The following is a 16,837-nucleotide window of genomic DNA, read 5'->3' as shown; positions in this document are numbered from 1 at the left end:
TCTTTCTGACCTCAGGGGGGAAAAAAAGATTTCTTAAACAGGACACACACACAAAAAAGCTAACTGTAAATGAAAAGATTGATCATTGTTACTGCATTAAACTTAAGAACTTGTTAGCGTGTCGAAAGGTGCCATTAAGAGAGCAAAAAGGCAAGCCAGAGCGGGAGAAGACATCTGCAGCACACGTGACTAACAAAGGACTTGTACGTAGAACATACATAGAGCTCCTAAAGTCAGTAAGAAAAAGAGAGATAATCCAATCAAAAATGGGCAAAGAGTTATATACGCACCAGCAGACATAAAAACTGTTCATAGTAACGTTGTCCATAATAGCCCTAAACTAGAAACAGCCCAAATATCCATCTAGAATATAACTGATTTTGGTTGATTCATACAATGGGACACTATACACTAATGAAAATGAACAAACTTCACCTACATGGAATAACATGGATAAATCTTCATCCTGAGGAAAAGAAGCCACAAAAAAAGAATCTGTTCTGGATAATTCAACTTATATAAAGTTTTTTTAAAAATAGGAAAAACGAAATTACACTGTTTAGAGATACATACAAGGGTGTCAAGATAGTGGTTTCAGGGGCAGTGGGGGGGGCGTGATTTGGAAGGGGCACATGGGCAGCTTCTGGAGTCCTGGCAATGTTTTATTTCTTGGGCTGAGAGGGGTTCCATGAGTATCCTCTTTACAATATTTTGTTAAGAGAATATATTCATATTTTTACATACTTTCCCACTGTGTCTATTTCACAATTTAAAGTGTTTTTCAAAATTGAGATTTGCAGGCTGATTTTGGGAACTACTGCTGTGATCTAACTACTAGAAGCAGCCAAACCAGATGATCTCATTTCCTCAGTGATCTGAGACCTATGAATCTGAATGCTTTTTATACATTATTTGACGACGCTAATAATGAAGACTGATTGATGAATCTGTATCTGCAAAACTATTTTTCTTGAGAATTTCAAGCCTTTTGTTCATTAAAGAATGTAATCCACATACAAATACTAATGATATAGCTGGCCGATTAATTGCAATAAATACTGACAATTAATGAGCAGATGAATGAAACAGACACAAAAGGATACAGCAACTCTTAGCAAGAGCTATGATTAAAATGCTCCTGATCTGAGTGGTCACAAACAAGAATGCTGCCACAGATGCTGCATAATTATTGCTTTGAAATAATTCAAGGTTCAGATGCTTAGAATATATCATCTTTCAATACTCAACCCACTTCTATATTCAGGCTGACTGAGTACAGTGACTGGGGACAGATGGAATATATTTCTCTTGCTATCCTGGATGTGTACAATACTGTTTTTCATATAAATTAACTTTATACAGTCATAGGCAATAATTTGACTAGCTCCATTTTACTATTGAGGAAATTAAGACTCAGACAAGTTAAAGAACTTGCGCAAGGTCACATAGCTAGCTAATAAGTAGCAGGGCTTGGGACGTGAAGTCACATGTGAGTCACAAGCCCACCTTCCTTCTCCACTATATGACACAGCCACGACACAACACACGACTGTGCGTTCATCTCTATCTAGAACACATACCATCCATGTACATGTAGATGCACACACTCACACACACACCCTTTTCTCTCTCCCTCTCTGTCTCTCTCCCTTCCTTCTCCCCACTGCCAGAGAGAGAGGTCACGCTTGAGAGAGAGAGAGAGAAACTCTCTCTATATAGATAGAGCTAGAAATAGATATATACTCAAATCCCTCTCCCTTTTATTTACCAGTTTAGGTAATGATTTCGGAAAACACTTCAGGGGGGCATTTATAAATCAGAGTAGGGCCAGATTTTCTCACAAGAAAGAATTTTACATTGTCACAGTGATGGAGTAAACAATAGTAATAATAAATGCTTTCAGTTAGATGTCAGCCCGGATAAAATGTTTGGCTTGTCTGGAAATAGCTATCTTTTCCCACCAGTTACATCCTTGTATTGTGCTCTTTTGCTGCTATCAAATGAGAGCAAAGAGGGAATGAGGAGGAGGGAGGGGACAGGGGGAGAGAGAGAGAGAGAGAAAGTGAACTGACTCCTTAACATCCAGCTACTTGAGCAGCTAAAACTAGGTTAAATATAAAGCTTTTCATTTCAATTGACAAAGAGGTCACTGGGCCATTAGGTAACTGGTTCAAATATCAAACATTCCTGCTCCACATCTCAAAATATCCTTGTCACCCCAGAAGTGCTGCTTCACAGCAGCCCCAGAGGTGGCCCCCAGGGCTAGGATATCTGGAGCAGGTAAATCCCAAGGGAGGATCTGCAGTCAGTAAAGACTGAGGGGCAGAGAGTGACTTCCCTCAGCAGAGCTCTCCCCGTCCAGCAAGGGAAACTCGGAATGGAGACTGGAAAGTTTCTCATTAGCTCGCCCTCCAACTGCTGTTCCATTCACACTCTCCACCATTTTCCCTGAGGAATTTATAAGCCGCTCCTGATTTTCCCTCTAGAATCAGAACAAATAAATTCACACTCTAACTTGTCTTCTACCAATGCAGCACCACAGCACTGGATTTCATTCTAGAAACCTGCACAGGAGGTACAAATGTCTATAGTTTCATGACCCGGCAGATTGTTTGAAAATATCTACCCTTAAACCCTCTCCACCAAAGACACATGAGGGTCATAACAGAACGTAATAATAATCCTAATAACAATTTAAAAAAGAAAAACACTAAAGAGAGGTAGAAACAGGAGCTTTTCCAAGACTGCAATAATTCAAGCTAAAGCATATATTTGAAATGGCCTCTGTCAACATGTGATCTCTGACTTGGAGACAAGCCCTGTTGGAAGGGGAACTACATGCTTTTGAACTAGGGCTACAGTTTTAAGAGCCTTGCGATCAGAAACGTTCTCTAGACTTGGCAGGCTTCTTTTCACCGTAAAGCAGCTAGAGTCCCACCCACCCCACCCCCGGCCCCGGTAACTTACCAGCCCATACAATAGCTTCTCCAGGCAAAGATGGGTTTTTGCTTTGAAGTCTCATTTAGAACAGAGCGGCAGGATAAGGGAAATAATGGCTTTTAAACTCAGAGCGAGCCAACTAGAAGGGGGTCTTATCCTCTTGGTGTTTATTTCTTGGACCAAATTTCTAACCCTTCTCTGAAGCTCCCTGTTGAGATCAGGGACAAACAAGATGAAAGGGAGAAAGCAGAGGAAAGGGAACAAAAGAACTTCAACCTCAGGATTCTTAGCCCTTGGGGAAAACACAAACAGGATGAGTCTGCGTGTTTGATTTTGCATCCCCGGGATGCCGGCAGGAGTGTTAAGGAGGATAAGTACACCAAAGACCCAGGCTTTCTGAGTGAGCTGAATCAAGTCTATCAAAGTCTGACCTCTGAAGGACCATGGCTCACATCACAGACTGAGAGCCACAAAGGCGTTATTACCTGTGGAGGCCCATTTGTCTGCTTGGAAGCAGAGTTTGTCTATCATCTCACAACTTGGCTCTGGCACGACCCACCTGCTATGTTGTTGTGAGGGGGAGGGGAACTGGTTATACAGCCCATCCTACCCTCGCCCACTCCACCTCAACTCAGACAGTATATGGAAGGCTTTCTTCCAGTGCTGCTACATTCTTTATCGAGTCTGTCTGAGCTTATGAGCAAATCTGACAACCCTAATTTTTTTTAAGAGAGAGAAAAAGTATGTGTTCGGGCAATGGCTACCTTACTCATTTTTATTCAGAGGACAAGAAAAGTCATTCCGAGTACAAATGCCTGGGATTGACATGGAAGGCATATGTGCTTGTAAAGGGCAAGAAAACCTCTGAGGAGCCTCCGTTGGCTGGATCCATCTGTGTGGTGGACCGAAAGATTTTTCTTGACATCTCTTCTCTTGGTTCAACCATCTTAACAACTTTTGTGCAAATATCTCAGCCTCCTTTTAAAGCTCTCTTGGGGGGAAAAAGGGCACATTTGAGAATCTACTGAAAGCTGTGGACCTTGTCCTGGAAAACTCACACACACACACACACAGACACACACACACACTTTTACATATAACTTCAGGGAATTCTTAGATCTATTAGAATCCATAGATAGAACCCCCTCAGGGGCCCATGGACCTAAAGTTAAAGAACCTCTGGTCTAGGAAAAGAAGTTAACATTTATCGAGTACTTACTATATGTCAGGCACTATTCTAAGTGTCTTAAATAGATTTTCTCAATCATAACAAGCCCATAGAGCAGGTACTAGTGTTCTCTATTTTACTCATGAGAAAACAGTGGCAGAGAAAGTCACTTGTTCCAGGTCAAACAGCCAGTAAGTGGCAGAGCCTGGGTTGAAACCCAGGCACCCTGGCTTTGGAGCAGCACCTCTTAGCCACAAAGCCACAGCTGTGAAATGAAACAAGTGAAAGTAATTTCTTTGCACAGACCACGGCTGTAGCAGTTTCCTTTTTGTGTCTGTTGGAGGGTGGGCAGGCATGTGGATAATTTGTGTGTCCAGAGGTCTGAGAAAGCAGAGATGATGTGGCAGTGAGTGGAGGAGAGACGCTTGGCCAAGTGGTACATGCCCACTACTGACTACTGTGCAGGGCCCAGAACAAAAACTAGTCAGGCCCTCTCTTGGCATCCAAAGACTAGGCCTGTGGTGCTGACACTGGCCCTTGAGCTTTGAGATCTTGATCAAGTAGCCAGTTGAGATTAGTTCCAGGGCCACAAACTGAAACACCTACAAGGCGCCAGGAAAGCAAAGCAAATGTGAGAGGAAGGCTGGTGTAAGGCAGTGGCCATGGGAGGGGGGCCGTGACCAACTGGAGTGCGTGTCCTGTCTCAAAACATTCACCTTTCACAAGCCCCCAAATCCCGTGAAGGCCAAACAAAAGACATCCAGCCTGTGGGCCATCAGTCTGTGACCTCTGAGCAGACCGTTTCCTTCCCACTCTCTAGGTATTTCCAAGTCAGGAGTGCGGGGAACGCAGTCTGTAAACAAGGGACACAAGCTAGCCCGTGTGACAGTCAACGGCGTGATTTCCATTTTGTTAGAACCACGCTTTTCCACGCTAACCGACCGAGCAGTAGTTCACTAGCAGACAAGTCCAGACACCAGAGGCGAAGAACACTCAGGCGGTGACAGTACACATCACATACCTCATACAGAGGGAGCGGTGACAGTACACATCACATACCTCATACAGAGGGAGCGGTGACAGTACACATCACATACCTCATACAGAGGGAGCACTCAAGGTCAGAGGCGTCGAAAGATGCGAGCGGAGCACTGAGAGCAGGTTTGGCCCCCGGAGCAGCGGGAGGGTCTGTGGTTTAGAGAGCAGAAGTCAGAGGCGAACCAACCTTGGTTTCACAAACAGCACTTCTGAGGCAAAAGAACCCAATTATCTTTTCAGTCTGCCGCTCTCACCACCTCCCAGAGAACTGATTTAGTGGCCACGTGAGCCACTGAGAATGGGGTGCCCTGAAACAGGCGCTCACAGGCTTCCAACAGTCCCATAAAGAGACGCGCAAGTCAGGGACCGTCCGGAGCCCTGGGGGCTTCCTTCAAATGCAGCAGGCACCTCACTCAACAAGCGGCGGCGGCAGCAACCCCGCGGACTGAGCCAGGCCTGCAGAGCTGACACTGAATCTTGGCACTGCCAGCCGCTCTGGGAAAGGTATCAAGCTGCGGCGGCTGCTTCTCAGACGCCTGCCTACGGGAACACGACTGGGAACGAGCGGCGTGAGGCCTGATCGCGCTGCCCTCGTCCTACCCTCCCGGAATGGGGACGGGGGTAGCGAGAGGCTGGCCTGGAAGGAAGTGACACCATCGAGGGCATGAGATGTCAGTACTCGACGCTGTGCTCTCACAGAAACCCCACAGCCACCCCGGAGGCGGCAGAGCTGAGAGCTGGGCCCCATGCAGAGCCGCGGAGCCCTCCCGTGGAGGGTGAGGGACCTCCGTATACTGGTGAGCCGGGCCCTCCTCCGAGCCGCTTGCCCCCCCCCGGGGAGAGTCCGCACCTGGCTTAGACGCTTTCCTAGGCACCTCTGGGTCTTGGGGTTCGATTTGGCAGCGCTTCCTTTTCTTCTCCTGGCATTTGCCAGTCTTGCTGGAGGCAGCCTGGGGAGAGGCAGCGGCCCCGTCCTCCTCCTCCGCTCCGTCCTGGTCCTCCGGGCCGTCTTGCCGCCTGTCCCCTTTCACCGGCACGAGGTTCATCGGGCTGCCTCTGTGCCCCCTGGCTGCTGCCGCCTCCTGACTAGAACAATGTGGGCGCTCCAGCGTTTCCTGGAAAGAAAGAGCCAAACATCAGGATCTACTCACCACCAACATCGGCCTCTGATGCTTCTCCCCAGGGGCACAGTGCTGACCATCTAGAGGACGTGCAGCTTAACTGATGGGCGGTCATAGGGCACAGGCAGGCCCAGCTGGGGCGGGGCGGAGGAACCTCTGTCTGAGGCAAGGACAGAAAGGCGTGTGGGGAGAGAGTCCTTGGGCCGCACTGAAGGGGAGAATGGCAAGTGCAGTGCCAGGCCCCGCTCCTCTCCAAATCAGTCCCCAGGCACTACCTGAGGGAAAGCAAGGCATGCAGTACAGCGAGGGCACATCCAGCCACTCAGTACTTCCTCTCACCCTCACTGCCATTCCGGGCCATCCTCGAGCCCCACACCCAGCTCCCAAAGAACTTTCGGGAAGGCTCTGGCACAGGTGTGTTCACAGGCCTGCCGAGTGCCCTCACGCTCTAGAGCTATGTGTTATACTGGTCAAACAAACGAGGGGCAAATTAGTCTTTTCACTAGATTTTGGGTGAAAAGTCTGAAAAAGAGACAAGACCATTTGGCAAAACGATCAATAATGTCTCTAGCCTTTTAAAGAATTTTTGTCCAGGAGAAGGATCTAGAAAATGGATCTAGAAAAAACAAATCCAATGACAAGGTGTTTATGCAGGTTTACCTAGAGAACCCCTCTCTACTCCACATCCACAGCGCACGGGTCAAAACGCTCATGCTGTTTTCTCCCCTCCAACTCCAACCAAAAAAATTGGTAGACAGATGAAAAATGGGCAGTGCACAGCTGGGAGAAAATGATGAGGTAAGGAGAAAAAGGATGTGGGTTTTCTGAGTCCCTAACCTGGGGAGTTCAGGGTTTTTTCAGCACTATGGCACTGCCGCATCCTTTCCACGAGCCCCAGGCATAGTCTACACGGTACACTGCTTTGCAAGGCAAAGTTTGGGTGGAAACCCAATCCCTGCTCCCCAGCTGGCTCACATGGGAAAGCCAAGGGTGCTATTTTTCTTCATTTCAGATTGAGCTGCCAGTAGAAGTCACTCCAGACACTTTGGTTCAGTGTTAGGGTTCTCAATCCTGTAATAATGATCTCAAACAAGTATTGAAATGCACTAGGGGTGCTTTGATTTCAGGAGATACTCTTAAGTTCTGCCCCCCCCACCCTTTTTTGAGTCAGGTACACCTGCATTTTATTCATTCTCCAGAGCGGGGAAAGAAGCCAGGGAAATGTAAGATTCTCACCTGTCAGAGAATCCAAAAAGCCACAGAGACCCCAGGGCTCACATACAGGGGAGGAACACAGATCACAGATGGAGGGCAGGCAGATGTCCCGAGGTGCCTAGATCTTCAGAGCTCAACTCTGCCTTCACGTCTGCCCTTCTGAGCCCCAGCCTCTGCCCACTTGCCCTCTGCTGGGAAAGCTAGGGCCTGGAGACCATCGTTTCCAAAGACTCAAATACCTGCGACTTCCTAAGTCGCTTCCCTCTCCCCGGCTCCAAATATGTACTGGAAGTCTACTTACGTGTAAGACACGGTGCAGGAATATGAAATTACCTCCCCTTGGGGATCAAATGGAGTTGTCTTTGCACAAGAAACTCAGCTGGTGTTCAAAGACGAGCAGCTTGCACAAACAAAAAGCAGGAAAGGAGGGGCTGTCAGGCCCTCTTCCCAGGCTCCGCCCCTAAGCTGATAAAGCCACCCCGACTGAAGGGCTCCAGGGGAAGTGGGCCAGTTCCTTTCTAGTTCTGTCAACTCTCTCTTTCAGCTGGATCTGACCAAGAACTGAAAACTGAACGTAATAAACCATCAACCCCGGGCCCCTGCCTAAAATCCAATTTCATCTTTAAGAAATAGCCTTCTAGCAAAGAACACAGCCATGAGCGACTCCATTTCTTCTTTCTCAGGAACCGAATGAGGTAGGAGGGTGAGGGCTCACTCCCCACGTTTGCCCACAAAACAGCCAAACGAAGCGTCACGAGCGAGCTGGGTGAGTGGAGTTTTACCTGTGACAACTTTGGTAGATTATGGCTGGTGCCTTCAGTAGCCAATGACTCTACGTGTTCCTTTAATCTAGGGTGAGGTGCCAACAGCTTCAGGATATCGGGAGAATGTTCCTGAGAAGCCCCCGGGAATGATGGTGAAAAGAAACTAAGGAGAAGCTGTGACATAAAACAGAAGACTTCACTACTTAAGTTTCTACAGGTGCTTGGGTGAAGGGCGGGGGGAGGAAGGGGCAAAGGGCACAGCTTGCGGGGCCAAACTCCAGGGAGGAAGCCTTGGACCAGAGACCCCGACAGAGTGGGGTAGGGGTCCTCACTTCAGCACATCGGAATTGCCTGGGGAGCTTAGGAAAACTCCAGGTTCTAAGTTCCCATGCCCGGCTCCCCCAGGTCTGAAGTGTGGCCCGAGAATCTGGATTTTGAAAAGGCACTACAGATGCCTTTGTCACCCTAGCCAGAGGTACAAACCACCACTCCGCTGCTACCATTCCAAAGAAATATCTGCAGGGGGATTTCAAAACCTACCTAGGAGGAAAGAGGCAGAGGTGAAGGCGGGAGAGAAGCACCAGCTGGGGGACCTGGAGTCGTGTCCGCGACAGCCCCATGGGTAGGTGACAAATGTCATCGAGGTTCCTCGATATTTCTTCCCACCCTGCTCATTTTGCTCCCTCCTCCATCAGCCCCGGATCATGAATCCCTTCAGCAGTGAAATGTTAGGAAAAGCAGAACCCAACCTTCCTCCCTCTTCTCCTAGTCTCTCCTCCTCGTTTCTGGCCTTCACTTTCCAGAGAATGTCAGGTATTGTCAAGGACTGGGGGCAGGCCGCTTCCAGTCTATGGCTGGCTTCCTTTGCAATTGATAAGCTGGGGGCAGTGGTGCGGGGGCAGGTAGAAGACCCAGAAGGGACCGCTAGTCAAAGATGTGCAGTCGCGTGGACGCTGCGCCATCAGCTGCCCCCATCCTTGTTTCAGTTCTCCCCTGTGAAAGTGCCAATTATCAACATACATATGTATCTATCGTATGTAACAAAACACAGGAAGGCAGGTCACTCACTTCTAAAACAGATTCACAAGTTTGCCGCTGAGACCCACTAAAGGGCGCTCCACCCCTTGTTCTGGGTAATAGGGTATTAACTGATCAGGAGAATCTGACCAAAATTCTGACCAAACTCTCTCTGGTTTGATTTGCTCTTTTGCTGGCCCCCAGCAGTTCCTTCATGATGCTCCTTCTGACGCCAGCACTTTCCACATAGCCAAGCCCTGCTCATCCCTCAAGGCTCAGCTCCAGCACTACCTTCCCCTACTCCCCCAGCCTCCCTGATCTCTCCTGTCCGTGTTCTCGACTGCACCGTAAGATAGCACCTTACACTACACAGTCTTGTGTTAGCCTCAAATTGCGTTGCAGATGTAAGTCTTTCTCTCTAACCAGATGGTCACCTTCTGGAGGGCACGTGACAGATGTCCAGTAAATACCCATCACACTGGATGGAACTGAATTAAGACACTAGCCATCCCAGGGCCCAGGGAGAGGCCTAGGGTTCAGACCCAAAGTCTTCAGCAGATGCCTCTATCTCCTCCCAGCTGTAAGTTGGTAAAGGAGTGAGGTGGGGAGGTACTCACAGTGCCCAGGGCCATAAATGCCAGCTTTCAGAGGCTCCTCTTCCACAGGAGCCAAAGTTGGCTCTCAGAAGCCCTCCCGAGTGGCCCACCAGGACCAACCAACCCACTTCTGAAGCAATCTCCCTGGAATTCTCCCAGAAAGAGCACTGGCAGCCACAGGGCATCCCAAGGTACAAGGATAAAAGGGTAGAGTGTGGTGAGAGGGAAGGAGAGGCAGAGAGGGAACTCGAAGGAAACAAAGCAGAAGTAACAGCAGCACTGACCTCCTCCCTTTAATACCTAAGATCTCAGACTAGGCCTTCTCAGTGGCTTTGGAAAACAAAATTTGGGGTCAACTCTCAGTGAGAATGAGCATTGCACATATGAACGGAAGTCAATTCCACTTCAGTGTCAGCCTTCGAAAGGCCCAAATGGGTCAAGAGGGCAGAAAAGAATCTGAGGTAAATACAAACATTAAAAAGAAACCCAGGCCTGTGAGTGGCTCAGGCAGCTAATTAATCCCAAATGAACCTGGACCATCTCTGTCATATCTTTATCCCTGGAATGGGAACAATCCAGTAAATAAGCACAGCGGAAGGTCTTCAGTGTTCTTAAGTAACTGCCATGCCCTCGCCACACTCAGTGGAAATTCGCCTCTAAATTCTCACCCTAGCTTCAGAACTCTGGAACACTCGTCACAGGCAAATGCTCGCTTGTATTGTCCGAAATTTATATTACACTACATAACAAGTGCAAGATTGTAAGGTAGGTCCTTGAGGACTGACACTGTGGCTTATGCCTCTTTGGGTCTCAGAGCTTAGCACAATGTGCTGCCCTGCCCCGTTAAGGCAGCTGTGGAAATGACACTAGGTGGTCTGTAAAATCGGGCTGTAAAGAGAGGTCAACCCAAATTATGATACCAGAGCCTCTCAGGCCAACTGGGAAATGGACAAATGAGAATAAAGAAACCACTCACTCCTGAGCCCAACACCTGCCTCTTTTGGCCTTTGCACACTCTGTCCCCAAAAGTCAAGGCTCTTCTAATCGCCTTTGTCCATCCATTCCAGACCTGGATAATTCCATTGCTGCTCTCCCCCCAGCCCCAGCAGTGGGTGCGGAGACTCCTGACAAGGCCTCCTGGAAGGCAGGATGCTGGAGCAGCTCACAAGGCAGACTCTGGAAGCAGGTGGGGTTGGGTTTGATTGCTCTTTCACCAATCACTAGGTGTGTGACCTCAGGAAAGTCACCAAGCCTCAGCTTCCCATCTGTCTCATCTGTAACGTGGGGATAAATAATAGTACCTACCCTCATAGGGACATTGTGGAAATTAAATTATATCTTCCCCATAAAGCCCATAGCACAGTGCGGGGTGCATAGGAAATGCTCAATAAATGTTAGCTATTATTATTATTATTATTACTCACACTATGGAGTACAGTTAAGATTTGGGAAAGGATCCACAGCTTGGAGCAATTCTCTGCCACCAGCGCTCTGACTAACCAGGCCAAAGCAACTTCCCGGAAAAGAAACCTTCTGTGAGAGGCAGAACCTCCAGAGCTCAGCTTCCCCTAGTTCATTGATTTTGCTAAAGATTCCTTTCTGGAGCCTTCAGAAACCACTCCTGTCTCTTGCACCCTTTCTTCATCCACTGCTCTGCCTCACTGTACTGGGACAGAGGCACCTGGGGAGTGGTGGTGAATAGGGAGTGGGAGAGCAGAGGCCACCACTGATTGTTAGCATCCAACTTCCAGGCCAACTAGCCAGACACCGTGAGAATACATTGCAGAACAGTAAGCAACGACGTCCACGAACTGAGGATGCTTGAGCCTTCACTAATGCGCCCAGTATTTAAAAAATAACATCCACATTCTCCCAGGACTCAAGGGTTGGAATGACTGTTTGGATTATATTGTAATAGTCCTTGATTTATATTCTGTATGTGTTTTATTTCTAGCAAAGGAGCTGAAGGTTGGAGTTCTGCATATGGCAGGGCAGATGGGACCCAACATCCCTTCTGAGGAGCTGGCTGCCCTGTGTGACTGGTGAAGCTGTGAGTCAGCCCAAGAAAAGTTCTACAACTGCAGGCAGCCTCACACCCAGGACCTCTTGCCAACAGCCAGAATCTCCTCAGTGGGCCTCCATCCCCATGTTAAGTTATTTGGTTTTATTTTGTTTTGTTTGTTTCCCACTGACAACCCAAACCCCGAGTCAAAGAAGCAAGAACACTCGTCACCAGCTCCTCCAGAAATGCAGGAGCTGCTCAGTCTGCTGGTACATGCCAAAAGGATGGTGCTTCCGGGCCATCAATTGGCACTTGTGTCTCGCTCCTGTCCCCTCGGCCCAGGGAGCCACCCACTCAGGACCCCCAACCCCAGGAAGGGCAGTTCCCTCACTCCCCCCACCCCGGAGAAGACAGAGGGATGGGGGCCCATTGGGCAGCTGGACCTGACGTCATCTCAACTCACCCTTTGGGCTTCAGCTCTTGCTCTTTTGTTCTTTCCATCGAGGGACACACAATATAGAAACTCCCTTAGTGCTTCCTCCACCTTGCCTAGGGTGGCTAAGGCTTGCGCTTTTCTGAAGTGTGCCTGGAAGAAAACATGAGCATTCAATCCCATTCTTATCCACCTCTTGATGCTGCTATCATTCGTAACACCAGCTAACTGCTTCGTGGGTTTTCATTGTCGTGTGAAGGGTTTTAAAAGGACTATCTCATCTATAGCCCTACTATGTAGGCAACTGTTCTGAAGCCCATTTTCAAGGAGATAAAACTGAGACCCAGAGAAATGACTCGCCCAAAATAACCCGGGTGGGAAATTGTGGAATCAAGTTTTGAGCCTGGGACTGACTGATACTGAAGCCCAAATTCTCAACCACTGTGCCATACTACTTCCCCCCCAACTCCGCTTCCCCCTCTCTCGGCCCCACCACTGTATTGGAGGAGGTACTAAATGTAGCAAGAGCCCCCATTTGAGCACATACTAACCAGGTTTCAGGACCTGCCTGGATGGGCCTTCCTGGTAACTGGTCTGTCAAGCAGAGACCTAGTCCACGTTGCCGGCTGAGTGACCACCTACACTCACTGATCATTTATCAGAAGAGGCCCAAGTGAGCCAAGGCACGTGATCTCTCCAAGACCTTGAAGGTAGCTAGTAGCAAAGCTGGAACTAGAACCGTGCCCCCCCCCCCCGCAAAGCAGACCGCCCTTTGGAGGGCTAACCAGGGCCTGCGCAAACGCTTTGGCTCCGGTGGGCTCAGCTCACGTCTGCTCCCTCGCCACGTCTTGAAATAGTATACGAAGTTTTAGGGCTCCTCAGGGTCCAAGCCCAGCTGCCCTGGGAGAGAAACCCTAAGGGGTAGGAGAGGAGCATCCTGGGAAAGAGGGAGGAAAAAGAAAAGAGGTGGGAAGAGGGCTGCCTTCTCTCCGTGCCTTAGGACAGGTGCTCCTGGCAGCTTGGCTTGGAGGCTGCCCCTCAGGGGCCTGCTCCCCACTCCCTCACCTCCACAGCTGACCCCGAGTGTAACTTAGTGAAGGAAACAATCCAGGCTGCAGCTGCTGGGCACTCTAATATGCGGGGCATCTGCTTCCGACGCACCTCTACGGGCCGCGGTGCCCTCCGGCTCGGGCCTGGCTACAGGGGCCAGCCGGGATCTGCCTTCTTGAGCAGTGGCCCCTGCTCCAAGCCTCTTGGGGGCCTCCCCCAGAACTCCCCCTCCTTCTGGAGCCGGATGCATGGCTTGTTGCATCTTCCCAGCAGTGCTCCAGGGGCCCTCAGGAGAAAGGCTTGTGTGACATTTCAGGGCGGCTAGAGGGGATAAGCGCTGGGAGCCTGGAGAGGCTTTTGGGATCTGACCAACCATACCAAGTAGCAACCCATATATACTCCACCGGCTCAGGGCAGCCAGCTCACCCTACTGGGAGCTGTACCGCCTGCAGGAGAGTTTGAGAAGCACCGAGCCCTGGCTGGGTGGCTGGAATAGGGCTGCACGCGGTGAACTCCTCCCATAGGGGCGTTTCATATAGAAATGGTGGGAAATATGCAAATTGGGGTGTGAGGTGGCTCTGAATCAGAAGCATCGGTTCAAGTCTTCTCTCAACCCCCAAGTCAGTAGAGTTCTCTCGTCACTGCCTCTCTGCTTACCCCAGCACTTTGGGGAAATGAACTCCTGTTTAATATTTCCACCAACTCTTCCTTCACGGGGGAAGTCACTTTTCCTGTTTCATCCAAAATGGTCCACTGCTTACTCAGCCTTGTTTCCCACTGCACTGTGGAGGCCCCAACCCTTAGGGGGCCTAAGCAGAAAGAGTTGCAAGAGAAGTCCTCTTACGCCCAGGCAGCTCACTGGCCTGCACCACTACAAGGCCTGAAATGCTCCCACTGAAGCTCCGGTGGGTTAAGACTTTGGTGACTTTGAATAAACTGTAATTGTGCTCCTTGGGAAAGAGAATATACTAATCCATCATCACTCATGAAAACCTTCTCATGAAAGAACATACGAGATTCACTCTGACATTAATGGCCCAGTATGCAGCTCCACAATGTTTTATCTGAAGTTCCCAGATCCAGAAAACAGTCTGATAATCCAATATTTTCATAAGCTTGACATCAAAATCATTAGGTGGCAAAACCTGACCTAAGATGATGTGTGTTACAGTCTTTGTCCCACTTAGTGTGTATTTTCATGTAATATCCTGCAGAAATAGTGTGTGTGACTGTGGGGCGCTGTCCAGAGCTAATACCTGGTCTTTGTGAGATTGGAAACATTCTGGATTCTGAACCTATCTGGCCCCACGGGATTCAGATAAGGGATCACAGCCTTGGATGAGCTGGGGTTGTGTAGAGAGAGCACCACACCAAGAGCCAGCGTTACAGCTCACAGAATGGCCTCTTGGCCATGCTCACCTGTAACGCTCACTGCATCCCTGTGAGGCGATCAGGGCAGACAGCAAGATCTTCATTTTGCAAACTAGGACACTTAGGGTTCAGAGAGTGAAGCGACTTCCCCATGGTCACTTAGCTTGCAGGTAGTAGAGCCCAGGCTCAAATCTAATCTTCTAAACAAAATATTGAAATGTGGCTGAGGGCCAGTCCTGAGGCCTGACAGAGATGCAGAAAGAGACACTTTGCACCCTGGCATCTTGAGAGATGCTGAACCTGTCTTTCTCCTCACCCCTCCATGTGACCTACATGTTTAGGGAACCGGCAGGCTGACTGACTACATTAAGGACTTGAGATGGCAGAACGAGCCAGCAATACTTCTCTCTCCCTCCTCTTTCTACTGTCCTGGGAAAAGAATGATGCTGATGATGGCAGACACATACAACGCTATGTGCCAGGCATTGTTCTAAGTATCTGCATGCATTAGCTCATGTAATCCTCACAACAAACCCTGTGAAGTAGATGCTTTGAATATCCTCATTTTATAGATGAGGAGATGAGGTACAGGGAGGTTAGGTAATTTGCCAAGGCCGCACAGCTAGTGAAAGTAGCAGAGCTGGGACATAAACTCAGGCAGTCTGGCTCCCAAGTCCATGCTCTAGAGTGTCACAAGGCCCAGGCTGCTCTGCGGGTCATCAGTGGAAGATCAGCTCCCTTGCAGATCCCTAAGTCACCCTTTGTCAAGGGACCCCCCCAGCTCCTTTGAAGAGCCTTCTCCCTGCTCTGAGTGAGGGAGGCAGTCCTTCCTGCCAGTTCCTGTCTGCAGTACAATTCCTTCCCATCCCTCCCATCCCACACTCACCTTAAACCCCATGGGGCGGAGCTTACATGCTATTTCTGCATCATGCAGTGCATCCTCATGAGACTCCAAGGTGAAATAAATTTGAGACCGGTTGCTGTAAAGCAAGTGGTCATTTGGAGCTGCCAAAATGAGAAAAAACAAACAAACAACAACAAAAAAACCTTGAGCAAAATGGCAAGTTATCTAGGACTTTTCTACTAGGGACCCAAAGGGGTAAGCTCGATCTCCAGCCCTAATATTGCCCTGCCTACCACACCCCCCAACCACTCTGGGTCTGAGCTTCCCCAACTGTAAAGAAGTCATTTTTCCCCTTCTCTCAAGCAGTTCCTTAGAGGGCCTGTGGTGTCAGTGGTGCATTAGCAACTTTGACATACAGGAAACTCTGGCACCCTGCTTCATGGCCGTGGCTAGCAACTGGCAGCCTGGCTTCTGGGTGAGGTACTACTGCCCACAAGGAAACAGGCCAGGGAGGAAGGAGAAGGGATGGCCAGATGTGACCCCCATCCTTGCCACCAGGAAGACAAGTCCAAGTTAGTCTCCCGGTGATATCAGCGACATCTCTGTCTACAAACCCCAGCACACACGAAGTTCTTCTGAAGAAAATAGAAATGCATCTGCAAGCCTCCATCCTCTCATTACAGATGGGCAGATGTGAATGGACAAGGCTTCTGGGAATAAAGTGAGGTTGGCTCTCACCAATACTCTGAACCACTAGATGCCAGGGCTGGAAAGGCCTTTAGAGATCATCTGGCTCAATCAACCCATTCTTCAAGGAAAATCAAGCCCAGAGAGGGGAAGGCATCTGCTCAAAGTCTAGCTAGCTGGCCAGACTCATTGCTAACTTGCCAGACTCTGAATCTGGGGTGGGAGACAGGTTCCTTTTTTTCCGAAGGGGAGTGTAGTACTTCGAATAGTAAGGAAGAGAGACTGGCCATCTTCCGGCACAAAGATACTCTTTGTTGGGCAGGTCCCTTTCCTCTTAGAAGGGTGAAGAGGTCTTGACATTTTTCACCCTGACTCCTCTGGTGGTGCAAGGAAGAACCCCCAGGGAAAAGTGGTGACAGCAACAAAGGGGGAGGAGGAGGAGGGCAGGAAGGGGCTTTCGTGGCCCTTAGGGGTCCGCTGAAAGGAATGGAACCTCCCTTGGAGACCTGGGCTTAAGCGGCCGCCACCTGTCTACTTCATACCGCCCTGCTCTTCCCCAGGGACTGGGCTCCAGCTTCTGCTGCGGGAACA

At 49.4% G+C, this 16,837-nt stretch overlaps 1 protein-coding gene across 2 annotated transcripts in view; it reads right to left on the bottom strand.

Annotated features, from left to right (window-relative positions):
* Window positions 1–16,837, bottom strand: part of LONRF3 (LON peptidase N-terminal domain and ring finger 3) — a 32,315-nt gene that overhangs the window by 12,994 nt on the left and 2,484 nt on the right. The window contains exons 2-6 of one of the 2 annotated variants that reach the window (XM_061177917.1): window positions 15,602–15,720; window positions 12,325–12,447; window positions 8,265–8,420; window positions 5,997–6,261; window positions 5,206–5,296 (exon numbers count right to left, since the gene is read on the bottom strand). In XM_061177917.1, coding sequence (XP_061033900.1) covers window positions 5,206–5,296; window positions 5,997–6,261; window positions 8,265–8,420; window positions 12,325–12,447; window positions 15,602–15,720 — 754 coding nt within the window. The remainder of the gene's footprint in view (window positions 1–5,205; window positions 5,297–5,996; window positions 6,262–8,264; window positions 8,421–12,324; window positions 12,448–15,601; window positions 15,721–16,837) is intronic. The other variant, XM_061177916.1, reaches the window with a different exon arrangement.

The sequence above is a fragment of the Eubalaena glacialis genome, chromosome X (genome assembly GCF_028564815.1).
Source record: "Eubalaena glacialis isolate mEubGla1 chromosome X, mEubGla1.1.hap2.+ XY, whole genome shotgun sequence".
Taxonomy (NCBI): domain Eukaryota; kingdom Metazoa; phylum Chordata; class Mammalia; order Artiodactyla; family Balaenidae; genus Eubalaena; species Eubalaena glacialis.
The sequence above is the reverse complement of the archived record's forward strand: the minus strand, read 5'-3'. Positions and strand labels throughout refer to the sequence as shown.